This window comes from Delphinapterus leucas, chromosome 4, assembly GCF_059928025.1.
Source record: "Delphinapterus leucas isolate spDelLeu-1000000601 "Yukka" chromosome 4, BTC_Dleu_Yukka2, whole genome shotgun sequence".
Lineage (NCBI taxonomy): Eukaryota > Metazoa > Chordata > Mammalia > Artiodactyla > Monodontidae > Delphinapterus > Delphinapterus leucas.
The window spans coordinates 73,337,638-73,352,451 of NC_143132.1; the positions used below are offsets into that span (position 1 = coordinate 73,337,638).

The window sequence follows — 14,814 nt, forward strand, 5'->3', positions numbered from 1 at the left end:
TTTTGTTTTTAATATTTATTTTTCTGCCTCTTCATCTGGCGTGTGTTTCAAATTCTGAATGAAGTGTATCTGTAAATTATGAAAGTACTTGGAATTCCCATGCCAAGCCCTGTGAAATTTACCACACATAGAGTTAAATATGTGGCATCCATTAAGTGGTGTAAAATATTGTCGTGAGAAGTAAAATTTTATTCTCATTTTTAATCTTAGCAATAATTTAACCTGAAGGGCTATATAATATTTACTTGAATTCTGAATTTAAGACATTTAAATCCACAGGTCTTCCCAAATGAGAAACCTCTAACTAAGGTATAAGGCAGTTCTAGAGTTGTTTTCATTTGTTTTGTTTTAATATATTAGAGTAAGAAATTATTGTGGTGGATAGAGTAGAATTTATATTACTCTTTTAGGTTGTCTTCCAAAGCCTGAATTATAGTCAAGGAAATAAATTGCTCTACTGATTGAACATTGTATTTAAATATTAATGCACATTTCATTCCTCTGTAAATAGAAGTAATTTTATTTTTTAAACAGATGAAATTGGCTTGAAAATCAGTTTGTTTCTTTTTTAAATACTTATTTCTTATGCAATGTTCAGTAAGAAATGTAGGTGTTATTAGAATTGGAATATTGTTGGAAGGATGTAATATTTACGGAACTACATGAAAATTATTTTCTTCGTTTACTTTTCTAATTGTTTAATGTCCTTCTTTTCTTTTAGATCCTATTTGACCAAACTCAGAGATCGATTAAGGCACAGCTTCAGAACTTTGTCAAAGAGTAAGTCAGTTGCAGTGAAAAGAAAAGAAAAGCAACCAGTTAATGATCACATCTGGGAGTTGGTATCTTTTCAGAGAGCTTAGAAACATGACTTAGGGTTTTTGTGTGTTTTTTGCTTTGTGAAATTTATATTGCATTTTTTCCTGAATTACTCTGTAAAGGAGTCAGACTTCATGCCTTTCAATGAATCATTTATACTATGAAATTTGTGTTCAGGATACATAGTTCAAATTGTTACAGACTAAAAAAAATTTTTTAATGTAAATAAATAACCTAATGATCTTTAAAAATCAAAGCAGATCCCAAAAGTGGTTGAAATACTGTCAGTTATTCTAGTTGTCTCAATATGGTATTTTCTTTGTAGAGAAGATAATAGAATATACGAGAATGAGTAATGAAGGTGCATAATAAGTAATGAAGCAAACCTTTTGTGTCACATTCATCACATTTTATATGTGAAATAAAATGAAACTAGAAATAAAAAATTTATCTGAACTTCCAGGTAGGAATGTTTTCCTTTTCCACATTAATAATTTCACTTTATGTCTTTTAATTCCTGACTGAGAATATATTAAATTATAGATAAAGTTGATTATGATATAGTATTCAGATGTTAAAAGCTATAAATAGTGGCAGATCTCATGAACATAATGCACTTCTGTTTTAGTAGGTTAGAATTTGTTGTTCTGGAGGTGATGTCTTGCAGATCATTTATAAATCACTTCAAAATAGACTAATATCCAGAATGTCCTTATAGAGTGTATACATGAAAATTTATGGCGTCTTATTAAAGTCTTTGCTAGGTACACGTTATTATTATTGTTATTATTTTAAAGTCATTTGTCTTCAAATTACTTTGCCTAATTCCTTGGTAGAAAAAGTAAAAGGATGTTTTATATTTACCTAAGATCATTAATGAGTCAAGGTTTCAGATTTTCAGACTACTGAAATGGATACTGTTATTCTCTACTGGTACATAATTCTTTTAGAAAGCATTCTTCTGTGTGTGTGTTTTAAGAATATATTCATGTCCTTTGGCCTCCTAATTTTTTTCAACAATAAATGAATGTTGTTTCTTAAAGTGTGGTCTGTAGACCACCATAACAGTGAAATCAAGGGCATGTCTTAAGAAAATCCCTCAGATTTCTAGGGCTTATCCCGAAAACACAAAGAATTGTAATCTCTGGTAGAGGACCCTTGGAACTTGCATTTTTAACAAGTTCCCTATGGTATATACTACTGCTTAAAAATCATTTGGTCTTTTTTTTTTTAATTGGGGTATAGTTGCTTGACAATGTTGTGTTTCTTCTGTATAGCGAAGTGAATCAGCTATATGTATACATATATCCCGTCTTTTTTGGATTTCCTTCCCATTCAGGTCACCACAGAGTATTAAGTAGAGTTCCCTGTGCTATACAGCATGTTCTCATTAGTTACCTATTTTATACATATTACTATGTATATGTCAATCCCAGTCTTCCAATTCACCCCACACACCCCTGCCCCCGCTTGGTGTCCATATGTTTTTTTCTTTACGTCTGTGTCTCTATTTCTGCCTTGCAAACAGGTTCATCTGTACCATTTTTCTACATTCCACATATATGTGTTAATACACGATATTTGTTTTTCTCTTTCTGACTTAGTTCACTCTGTATGACAGTCTCTAGGTCCATCCACATTGCTACAAATGACCCAGTTTCATTCCTTTTTATGGCTGAGTAATTTTCCATTGTATATATGTACCACATCTTTATCCATTCATCTGTCAGTGGACATTTAGGTTGCTTCCATGACCTGGCTATTGTAAATAGTGCTGCAGTGAACACTGGGGTGCATCTGTCTTTTTGAATTATGGTTTTCTCTGGGTATATGCCCAGTAGTGGGATTGCTGGGTCATATGCTAATTCTGTTTTTAGTTTTTAAAGGAACCTTCATACTGTTCTCCATAGTGGGTGTATCAGTTTACATTTCCACCAACAGTTGCAAGATAGTTCCCTTTTCTTCACACCCTCTCCAGCATTTATCGTTTGTAGATTTTTTGACGATGGCCATTCTGACTGGTGTGAAGTGATACCTCATTGTAGTTTTGATTTCCATTTCTCTAATAATTAGTGATATTGAGCATCTTTTCATGTGCCTCTTGGCCATCTATATGTCTTCTTTGGAGGAATGTCTATTTAGGTCTTCTGCCCATTTTTTGATTGGGTTGTTTGTTTTTTTGATATTGAGATGCATGAGCTATTTGTATTTTTTGGAGATTAATCCCTTGTCTGTTGCTTCGTTTGTAAATATTTTCTCTCATTCTGTGGGTTGTCTTTTCGTCTTGTTTATGGTTTCCTTTGCTGTGCAAAAGCTTTTAAGTTTCATTAGGTCCCATTTGTTTGTTTTTATTTTTATTACTGAAGGAGGTGGGTCAAAAAAGGTCTTGCTGTGATTTATGTCAAAAAGTGTTCTTCCTATGTTTTCCTCTAGGAGTTTTATAGTGTCTGGTCTTACATTTAGGTCTCTAATCCATTTTGAGTTTATTTTTGTGTATGGTGTTAGGGAGTGTTCTAATTTCATTCTTTTACATGTAGCTGTCCAGTTTTCCCAGCACCACTTATTGAAGAGGCTGTCTTTTCTCCACTGTATATTTTTGCCTCCTTTGTCATAGATTAGGTAACCATAGGTGCATGGGTTTATCTCTGGGGTTTCTGTCCTGTTACATTGGTCTGTATTTCTGTTTTTGTGCCAGTACCATACTCTCTTGATTACTGTATCTTTGTAGTATAGTCTGAAGTCAGGGAGCCTGATTCCTCCAGCTCCATTTTTCTTTCTCAAGATTGCTTTGGCTATTTGGGGTCTTTTGTGTCTCCATACAAATTGTGCAATTTTTTGTTCTAGTTCTGTGAAAAATGCCATTGGTAATTTGATAGGGGTTGCATTGAATCTGTAGATGGCTTTGGGTAGTATAGTCATTTTCACAGTATTGATTCTTCCAATCCAAGAACATGGTATATCTCTCCATTTGTTTGTGTCATCTTTGATTTCTTTCATCAGTGTCTTGTAGTTTTCCACATACAGGTCTTTTACCTCCTTAGGTAGGTTTATTCCTAGGTATTATTTTTGTTGCATTGGTGAATGGGATTATTTCCTTAATTTCTCTTTCTGATCTTTTGTTGTTAGTGTATAGGAATGCAAGAGATTTCTGTGCATTAATTTTGTATCCTGCAAATTTACCAAATTCATTGATTAGCTCTAGTAGTTTTCTGGTGGCATCTTTAGGATCTTCTACATATAGTATCCTGTCATTTGAAAAGTGACAGTTTTACTTCTTTTCCAATTTGTATTCCTTTTATTTCTTTTTCTTCTCTGATTGCTGTGGCTAGGACATCCAAAACTATGTTGAATAATAGTGGTGAGAGTGGACATCCTCGTCTTGTTCCTGATCTTAGAAGAAATGCTTTCAGTTTTTCACCATTGAGAATGATGTTTCCTGTGGGTTTGTCAGATATGGCCTTTATTATGTCGAGGTAGGTTCCCTCTATGCCCACTTTCTGGAGAGTTTTTATCATAAATGGGTGTTGAATTTTGTCAAAAGCTTTTTCTGTATCTATTGAGCTGATCATATGGTTTTTATTCTTCAATTTGTTAATATGGCGTATCACATTGATTGGTTTGCATATATTGAAGAATCCTTGCATCCCTGGGATAAATTGCTCTTGATCATGGTGTATGCTCCTTTTAATGTGTTGTTGGATTCTGTTTGCTAGTATTTTGTTGAGGATTTTTGCGTCTATATTCCTCAGTGATACTGGTCCGTAATTCTCTGTTTTTGTGATATCTTTGTCTGGTTTTGGTATCAGGGTGATGGTGGCCTTGTAGAATGAGCTTGGGAGTGTTTCTCTCTCTGCAATTTTTTGGAATAGTTTGAGAAGGATGGGCGTTAGCTGTTCTCTAAATGTTTGATAGAATTCGCCTGTGAAGCCATCTGGTCCTGGACTTTTTGTTTGTTGGAAACTTTTTTTTTTTTTTTTTTTTGCGGTACGCGGGCCTCTCACTGTTGTGGCCTCTCCCGTTGCGGAGCACAGGCTCCGGATGCGCAGGCTCAGCAGCCGTGGCTCATGGGCCTAGCCGCTCCGCGGCATGTGGGATCTTCCTGGACCGGGGCACGAACCCATGTCCCCTGCATCGGCAGGCGGACTCTCAACCACTGTGCCACCAGGGAAGCCCAGTTTTATTGGTCTTTGCTCTTGTTTTCTTTTTTTCTGTTTCATTTATTTCTGCTCTGATCTTTGTGATTTCTTTCCATCTACTAACGTTGGTTTTTATTGTTTTGTTTTGGGTTTTGTTTTGTTTTCTTCTTCTTTCTCTAGTCCCTTTAGGTGTAAGGTTAGATTGTTTATTTGAGATTTTTCATGTTTCTTGAGGTAGGATTATATTGCTATAAACTTCCCTCTTAGAATTGCTTTTGCTGCATACCATAGGTTTTGGGTTGTCGTGCTTTTGTTGTCATTTGTCTCTAGGTATTTTTTGATTTCCTCTTTGATTTCTTCAGTGATCTCTTGGTTATTTAGTAGCATATTGTTTAGCCTCCCTGTATTTGTGTTTTTTTACAGTTTTTTTCCTGTAATTGATTTCTAGTCTTATAGCGTTGTGGTCAGAAAAGATGCTTGATACGATTTCAATTTTCTTAAATTTACTGAGGCTTGATTTGTGACCCAAGATGTGATGTATCCTGGATAGTGTTCCATGTACACTTGAGAAGAAAGTGTATTCTGCTGCTTTCAGGTGGAATGTCCTATAAATATCAATTAAATCCATCTCGTTTAAAGCTTGTGTTTCCATGTTAATTTTCTGTCTGGATAATCTGTCTGTTGGTGTAAATGAAGTGTTAAAGTCCCCCACTATTATTGTGTTACCGTCAGTTTCCTCTTTTATGGCTGTTAACATTTGCCTTATGTATTGAGGTGCTCCTATGTTGGGTGCATGTATATTTGTAATTGTTGTATCTTCTTCTTGGATTGATCCCTTTATCATTATGTAGTGTTCTTCCTTGTCTCTTGTAACAGTCTGTATTTTAAAGTCTGTCTTATCTGGTATGAGTAAGTCTATCTCATCTGATATGAGTATTCCATGCACATGGAAATCAAAATCTTTTGATTTCCATGTGCATGGAATACCTTTTTCCATCCCCTCACTTTCAGTCTGTATGTGTCCCTAGGTCTGAAGTGGGTCTCTTGTAGACAGCATATATATGGGTCTTGTTTTTGTATCCATTCAGCGAGCTGTGTCTTTTGGTTGAGCATTTAATCCATTCACATGTAAGGTAATTATCGATATGTAAGTTCTATTACCTTTTTCTTAATTGTTTTGGGTTGTTTTTCTAGGTCTTTTTCTTGTGTTTCCAGCTTAGAGGAGTTCCTTTAGCATTTGTTGTAGAGTTGGTTTGGTGGTTCTGAAGTCTCATAGCTTTTGCTTGTCTGTAAAGCTTTTGATTTCTCTGTTGAATGTGAGTGAGATCCTTGCTGGGTAGATTAATCTTGGTTGTAGCTTTTTCCCTTTCACCACTTTAAATATATCTTGCCACTCCAACGTGGCCTCCAGAGTTTCTGTTGAAAAATCATCTCATAACCTTACAGGGCTTCCCTTGTATGTTATTTTTTGCTTTTTCCTTGCTGCTTAATATTTTTTCTTTGTATTTAATTTTTTTTAATGTGATTAATATGTGTCTCGGTGTGTTTTTCCTTGGGTTTATACCGTATGGGACTCTCTGCACTTCCTGGACTTGATTGACTATTTCCTTTCCCATGTTAGGGATGTTTTCAACTATAGTCTCTTCAGATACTTTCTCAGACCCTTTCTCTTTCTCTTCTTCCTCTGGGACCTCTGTAATTTGAATGTAGGTGTGTTTAATGTTGTCCCAGAGGCCTCTGAGACTGTCCTTAATTGTTTTCATTCTTTTTTCTTTATTCTGCTCCCTGGCAGTTATTTCCACCATTCTGTCTTCCAGCTCACTTATCCATTCTTCTGCCTCAGTTATTCTGCTATTGATTCCTTCTAGAGTATTTTTAATTTCAGTTATTGTCTTGTTCATCACTGTTCTTTAGTTCTTCTAGGTCCTTGTTAAATATTTATTGTATTTTCTCCATTCTATTTCCAATATTTTGGATCATCTTTGCTATCAATACTCTAAATTCTTTTTCAGGTGGATTGCCTATTTCCTCTTCATTTGTTTGGTCTTGTGGGTGTTTATCTTGCTCCTTCATCTGCAACATATTTCTCTGTTTTCTCATTTTGTTTTACTTATTGTGTTTGGGGTCTCCTTTCCACAGGCTGCAAGGTTGTAGTTGCTCTTGCTTCTGGTGTCTGCCCCCAGTGGGTGAGGTTGGTCCAGTGTCCTGTGTAGGCTTCCTGGTGTGGGGGACTGGTGTTTGTGTTCTGGTGGGTGGAGCTGTATCTTGTCCCTCTGGTTAGCAGGGCTGTGTCAGGTGATGTGTTTCGGGTTGTCTGTGAGCTTCGTATGACTTCAGGCAGCCTGTATGCTAATGGGTGGGGTTGTGTTCCTGTCTTGCTAGTTGTTTGGTGTGAGGTGTCCAGCACTGGAGCTTGCTGGCCCTTGGGTGGAGCCAGGTCTTGGTGTTGAGATGGAGACATCTAGGAGAGCTCTCACCTATTAATATTCCCTGGGGCTGGGAGTTCTCTGGCGGTCCAGTGTCCTGGACTTGGCTGTCCCACCTCAGGAGGCCAGGCCCGACCCCTGGCCGGAGAACCAAGACCCTGCAAGCTGCACCATGTGAAAGAAAAAAAAAAAAAAAAAAGGAAATGAACTAGCAAAACCCCCAAGACAAATGGTAAAAGCAAAACCAAACACACAAAAATACACAAAGAAACACACACACACACACACACACAAAAACAGGGGAAAAAAAGAAAAAACATAAAGAAAGGCAAGATGGACTTACCTGGTGGTCCAGTGGGTAAGACTCCATGCTCCCAATGCAGGGTGCCTGGGTTCAGTCCCTGGTTGGGGAACTAAATCCCACATGCATGCCACAAGTAAGAGTTCACATGCCTCAAGTAAGAGTCTGCAGGCCGCAATGAAGATCCCATGTGCCATAACTAAGACTCGGGGCAGCCAAAATAAATAAATAAATATTAAAAAATAACAACTTTACAGATTCACAGACTCAGAGGACAAATTTATGGTTATCAGGAGGGAAGAGTGGGGGAGGGATAGTTAGGGAGTTTGGGATTGACCAAACAAAAAAATTTGTATATAACTATATTATACACCTGTAACTTATATAATATTTTACATCAGCCATTCATCAGTTAAAGAAAATAAAAATAAATGTAAAAAAAATAAAACTTATTTGGCTAAATATTGGTGCATGTCCCAGAATTTGTCTTTAGAAAAATTAACTTTGCCTTTTATGTTTCTGTAATGTTAATTTGATAATTTATTTTCACTTTAAATTGTATAGATTTAAGTAAGGAAATGCTAGCTGACTATATCAGGAATAGTGTGTACTCATAAACTAATATATATGTTAGTTGGAAGAGCTATTGAGTGTCATTTGCAAATAAATAAGTAGAGGAACATAAGAATTAAATTCTAATGTTATTTTGGTAAAGTTTTTGATCCAGATAGTTTTATGAAAGTTTCACTATTTTAATTTTTTTTAGAGATCTTAGAAAATTCAAAGATGCCAAGAAGCAGTTTGAAAAAGTCAGTGAAGAAAAAGAAAACGCATTAGTAAAAAATGCTCAAGTACAGAGAAACAAACAGCATGAAGTTGAAGAAGCCACAAACATTCTGACAGCAACAAGGAAATGTTTTCGACATATAGCCCTAGATTATGTACTTCAGGTATGTTTATTATATGTTTTCAAAAAATGGTTATTAGGGCTTCCCTGGTGGTGCAGTGGTTGAGAGTCCGCCTGCCGATGCAGGGGACACGGGTTCGTGCCCTGGTCTGGGAAGATCCCACCTGCAGCGGAGTGGCTAGGCCCGTGAGCCATGGCCACTGAGCCTGCGCGTCCAGAGCCTGTGCTCTGCAACGGGTGAGGCCACAACAGTGAGAGGCCCGCACACACACACAAAAATACTTAAGTAAACATATTGCTAATTAGTGATTAAAAACTACTCAGGTAACTTTGCGAAAACAGTAGAAAATGACTTTAAGATTTTTTTCTATTAAGTTCCTGTTCAGTAAGTGGGAAGTTAAATTTTAAACAATGAAGTACACTCCACTTATTAATGAAAGGCTTCTAGGATGGAGTAGTCTGTATTTCTTATCTCGTCTTATCTACCTCACATTTATACCACTTCCTGCAGTAGTATGAGTACTGAGACTGCCTACCTCATTCTACTGAAATGGCTCATGTTAAGGTCTTATTCGTTAGATATATTGTACTTTTTAACCAACTTGACTATTGTGTTTCACTGAAATAATAGACCACACTCTCTTGAAACATACTTTTGTCTTGATGTATCTTAAACCATTTGCAGGTCATCATCTTAATTTATGTTTCTTTTCAGTTTCCACTTTGGGTTTCTCTCCTTTGTCCACCTTTTCAGTCTCTCTATTAGGGTTCCATCTTTGGTCTTCCTGTTTTCTGACTTTATGATAATCCCTTACAGTTTAATCATGCCCTTTGCTTGAATTATCACCATATATAAGCGACAGAATATATTTTTCTCAGAAGTACCTCATTCCTTTTGTGTCTAAAACTAAAATCTTTCTTCTTCTCAAATGACTTCGTATTGCCATTACCATACTGAGTAGTATCATCCTCTTAATCATAGAAATCAGAATTGGAGAATCATATCAGATATTCTCCTCATTCTTAGCTGCTATATCTAACAGTCAAAATTGCCTTGAAAAGTTCTGTGTACCTCTTAAACCTGTTCGTTCTCACTCTGCTGCAGCCCCAACACTAGTCCTTACTGCTTCTTGTCTCGAGTATTAAGATGTTCTCATAAAAATTGATCTTTCTTGTGTTGCTTTTAACCTGCCCATTAGCAATTCATTCTCTGTTCTGTGGTCACAATTACTCAAGCTTTTCCAGGCAAAATGAATCATTCTTGTCTCTGTTTCCTCTGTGCTGCCATATTATTGTCATACACATTGCTGTTAGAGCACTTATCTCATTTATTGAAATTATTTATTTATATGTCTTTCCTACTCCTAGATTATATCCCTTCCCTCTAGTCCAGTGGTTGGAAAATAGATAGGTAATGTTTTTTGAAAGAGTGAACAGCTTACTTAATTTTAAATTTTATTTGGGAAGGGGGGAAGTTACCTAAAATATTCATTATTTTCAAATTTACACATTATAAACTGTCCGTTTCCTTTGATGTCCATCCAGTAGTTTTAAGTTAGGACCTCACCTCTCTTATAACTATTTGTTTGATTTTTCTAATGAGAACTGTTGCGTTATTTTACTATATGGCCAAAGTGTCTGTTTTAGAGAATAGTAAGTAAATATTCAGATTTATAGAGTGTCGTGCTTTAGTTTCTCTAAATATTTGGATATACTTTTGTATTTTCAAGTGTATGCTGTTTTTCATTGTCAAACAGAGGCATTTTTAACATTTTTCTAAGCTTTTACTTAGAGCATTTGAAAGTTAATCTTTTAGTTCTCAAAACTGAATAGACCTTGAAACAGACATGCAGAAGAAACTAGTGCTTAGGTAAACAAAGTTATTAGATTTTTCTTGGTCTGTCTTTACTTATTTATTTATTTATTTATTTATTTATTTTTGGCTGCATTGGGTCTTCATAGCAGTGCGCCTGCTTTCTCTAGTTGCATCAAGCGGGGGCTACTTTTCATTGCGGTGCACGGGCTTCTCATTGCAGTAGCTTCTCTTGTTGCAGAACACGGGCTCTAGGCACGTGGGCTTCAGTAGTTGCGGCATGCAGGCTCAGTAGTTGTGGCTCGTGGGCTCTAGAGCACAGGCTCAGTAGTTGTGGCACACGGGCTTAGTTGCTCCGCGGCATGTGGGATCTTCCCAGAGCAGGGTTTGAACCCGTGTCCCCTACATTGGCAGGTGGATTCTTAACCACTGCACCACCAAGGAATTCCCTCTTGGTCTGTTTTTTTTTTTTTTTTTTTTTGCGGCACGTGGGCCTCTCACTGTTGTGGCCTCTCCCGTTGCGGAGCACAGGCTCCGGACGCGCAGGGTCAGTGGCCATGGCTCACGGGCCTAGCTGCTCCGCGGCATATGGGATCTTCCTGGACCGGGGCACGAACCCGTGTCCCCTGCATCGGCAGGCGGACTCTCAACCACTGCGGCACCAGGGAAGCCCCCTCTTGGTCTGTTTTTGTTTTCTGATCAGTGCTTTAAAATTATCTTATTAAACGACAGGCAGAACATTCAGTGGGAAGGACATATTAAAAAGATATTCTGTAACCTTTTGGAAATTTTAGCAAAGAGTTCATGATTCTTTTCTTGTGTAAACATTGTATTTCATTAAGCTGATATATAATAAATAACAGACAAAAATAAAATGTTTGTTGTGAATTTCTAGAGTTGGGAGAGATACCACAGAAGGCAACTTTTATAATTACTGATCTTTCAATAGTTTAGTCTAATTAAAATATTTATTTAAGGTCCATTAATTTGTTCAACAAATATTTCTGAGTGCCTAATATATACAGCTTGGAGGATACAACTGGGAATAAAGCACGACCTTGATCTCATGGAGCTTATGTTTTAGCTGGGGAAAATAAATAAGTAAATAAAATATGAGGTAGTTATGAATACTATAAAGAAAATAAATAGGGTTGGTGTACTAAAGACTGCTTAAAGGCCTACTTTAGACCTTTGTGAGGAGATACTATTTAAGCTGGGACCTGATGGATAAGAGCCTTGTGCCCATCTGGGAAGAAAATCATGACATGAGGACAGAACAAATAGTACAAAGGCATCGAGGTGGGAGTACTCTTGGGTTGTGGTTGGACCACAGAAAAGGGGAAAGTACTGTAGTAGAAAATTAGGTGGGAGAGGTAGCAGGAGCCTCTTCACAAAGGGCCTTGTAGGCTACAGTAGGGAGTTGGAAGGTTTTAATACAGACGTACATGATGTTATTTATTGTTTGAAAAGATCATTCTGGTTGCTGTGTGGAGAATGAAGTGTCAAGAGTGGAAACAGAGACTAGTTCATAGACTGTTATAGCAGTCCGGAAAAGATATGGTGGTTGGTGGTAGTGGTAAAAGTGATTAAAATTTGTATTAAGGATGTATGTTAAAAGAGCAATTAGATAAGGAGGGTAGAGAGAAGACGGAATTCTAAGAAATTCAAAAGTTTATCAAGGTGATAGTTTTATCAGTACAGTACAATTTTATGGTTTGAACATGGCCAGTTTTTCTTTAAGTTGAAAAAATGGATGAGAGTTTCATTGGTATGTTTGTCTTAACTGTTTTTGCAAAAAGCAGGTCAAAAGGTGAAAAACTTGAACTTTGTTTTCTGAAAAAGTATTAAACCATTAGAATAAGCAAATTTTACAATATTGCATTCTGGATTAGTTTTTAAAATAATGCATAGGTGATTAACCAAGTGCATTTTCCCTCAGATTAACGTCCTTCAATCAAAAAGGAGATCAGAAATCCTGAAATCAGTAAGATATTTATTGAAATGATGTTCTAAATATTTTAATATGAAGTTAAATGTATATATTTAAGTTTTTAAAATAGCACCATATATGTGTGTGTATGTATATTTATTTACTTATTTATTTCTTCCAGGTTCATAATTAATCTTAATGATATTTTTGTACTTCTTATATGTCACTTAACCACTTTTTTTGGTCTCCTTTATGTTATAGTTATTTATGTGTGTCTCATCTATAATTACACTGTAATCTCCTTAAAGCAGACACTTAAATAATTTGAGATTGAGGGCATACATAGCATCATTTTACAGAATTTTTCCCTTAGGGCTGTTGATGGTGTATCAGCTTTTTGGAGTGCAGGTAGAAAACAAATGAGATGAAATTTGAAGGATGGCATGGCAACAGTCATTTCTTATTTGCCCATTTTTCGTCTTAAAAGCTAACAAGGAGGTGGGCAGAGGATGATAGTCATGTATACATTACACTCTTTTATATTTTGAGAACCTTAGAAATAATTTCTCCTTTCTGATTTCGTTCACTAAAGTTTTTTTATGGTTTTTTTTTCTCAAAGGATCTACAGAAATTGCTTTTGATCCTTGTCCACACCTAGGTTTTTCCTAAATTCTCTGTTAATATTTATGTTATTTCTTATCAGATGAGAACATTATACTTCCTGTTTACCTCCACCACCTTTTCCAGATTGAGAGTAATGTATGTTAATTGTAGAAAATTGGAAAATAAAATATATGAAGGAAGAATAAAAATACTTATAAATGCTACTACTAAGAGAGAACCACTATTAATATCTTGGTGTAATCTTTGTCTTTTTTCTCTGTTTGTGTGCGCACGCCTGTGTGTGTGTGTATGTGAAAATGTATATACACCTCTTAAAATTCCATTTAATTTTTAAAAACAAAATAGGAATCATTCCTACATACTGTTCTATAATTTTCTTTTTTCACTGATACACTCCAAAATCATCATGTGTCGTTAAATATTTTTTTATTTAACGATGTGACCAGGTAGAATTCTACCATATGAATACAGTAGGGGTGAGCAAACTTTTTTTTTGAAGGGCCAGGTAGTAAATATATTAGGTTTTGGAGGCCGTATTGTCTGTGTTGCAACTACTCAGCTGGGCTATTGTAATAGGAAAGCAGTCATAGACAATATGTAAATGAATGGCATGACTGTTCTAATAAAACTTTTTTTATGAACATGGAAATTTGAATTTTATATAATTTTTACGTGTCATGAATTTCATGTCTTCTTTTCATTTTCTTTAACCATTTAAAAATGCAAAAACTGTTGTTAGCCCGTAGGCCATCCAAAAACAGGTGGTAGGGCTGGATATAGTTTGTAGGTCAGTTTGCTGACCTTGAATATACCATAAATTAACTTTACCTATTAATGGATTTTAAGTAATTTCCCTGTTTTTGACGTAAAGCATAGCATTATAGTGATCATCCTAATGAATAATATTTCCTTCGGATAGATTAAGACAAGAGATTACTTAGTCAAAGGGTTGAAGCATTTATTGAAACTTTTAAGGAATATTGTCAAATTTTAAGGGTTACACAAAATTTCCACTAATAGTGTGTGAGAGTGAACATTTTTCTACATTTTACCAACGCTGGGTATTAATTTCTCCCACTCTACCACAGTTTGGTAGATTGAAAATGTCATTTCATTGTTTAATTTTGGATTTCTTTGAGGCAAATGAGTATGAATGTCCCCCCCCCCTTTTCTTTTCTTGGTCACTATGTTTTCTATTTATGTCCTTTCCCTCTTTTTTTGTGGGGGTCTTCATGCTTTTCATATTGATTTGTAACATCTCTTATCTGTTAAGACTAGTAACCCTTTGTCAAGTGTTTTTTCCTAGTTTATTATTTATCTTTTAATATGCTTATTCTGTGTTTTGATGTGCAGGCATATTTTACTTTTTATGTACTTGTAACTATTAATCTCTTCCTCTCTTTTTTAAAAATATATTTAGTGTTTTTTAAAATCATATTCACAAAGTTGTACAACCAGCGTTATCCAATTCCAGAATCATCTTTTAGTGAGCTTTGTCCTTTTGTCATTGTGTTTTATTTTATTGGTTTTTCTCTCCCAAAAAAATTCCTTTTGAAGGATTCTTGAGTATTAAGGACCTTTTGACCTATTTTAGATTTTACAGAATTAAACAGATGTCTCTTCTTGCTAAAAATAACAGGGATGTTTGGAGGATTCTTTCAGTATTGTGATTGAATTAATTCCTTCTCATGTAAAAATTTAACTAATAAAAATAAGAGTGTTTTTTCTCTCATGACTAGGTAAAATGTAGGAAAACTTAGAAAAAAATCTTAACCCATTAATCATTTTTGAATTTTTGGAATGAACATAACAAAATCTTCATATTGGCAAAGTCTGTTGCCTCATTTTATTTTGCTAT

At 35.6% G+C, this 14,814-nt stretch overlaps 1 protein-coding gene across 11 annotated transcripts in view; it reads left to right on the forward strand.

The window, feature by feature from the left end:
* The window catches only part of ACAP2 (ArfGAP with coiled-coil, ankyrin repeat and PH domains 2), a 178,568-nt gene that overhangs the window by 115,538 nt on the left and 48,216 nt on the right, over nt 1-14,814 (forward strand). For all 11 annotated transcript variants that reach the window (XM_089910652.1, XM_089910658.1, XM_089910653.1 and 8 more), the window contains 3 exons: nt 722-780; nt 8,449-8,632; nt 12,342-12,386. In XM_089910652.1, the coding sequence (XP_089766778.1) occupies nt 722-780; nt 8,449-8,632; nt 12,342-12,386 (288 nt within the window). The remainder of the gene's footprint in view (nt 1-721; nt 781-8,448; nt 8,633-12,341; nt 12,387-14,814) is intronic.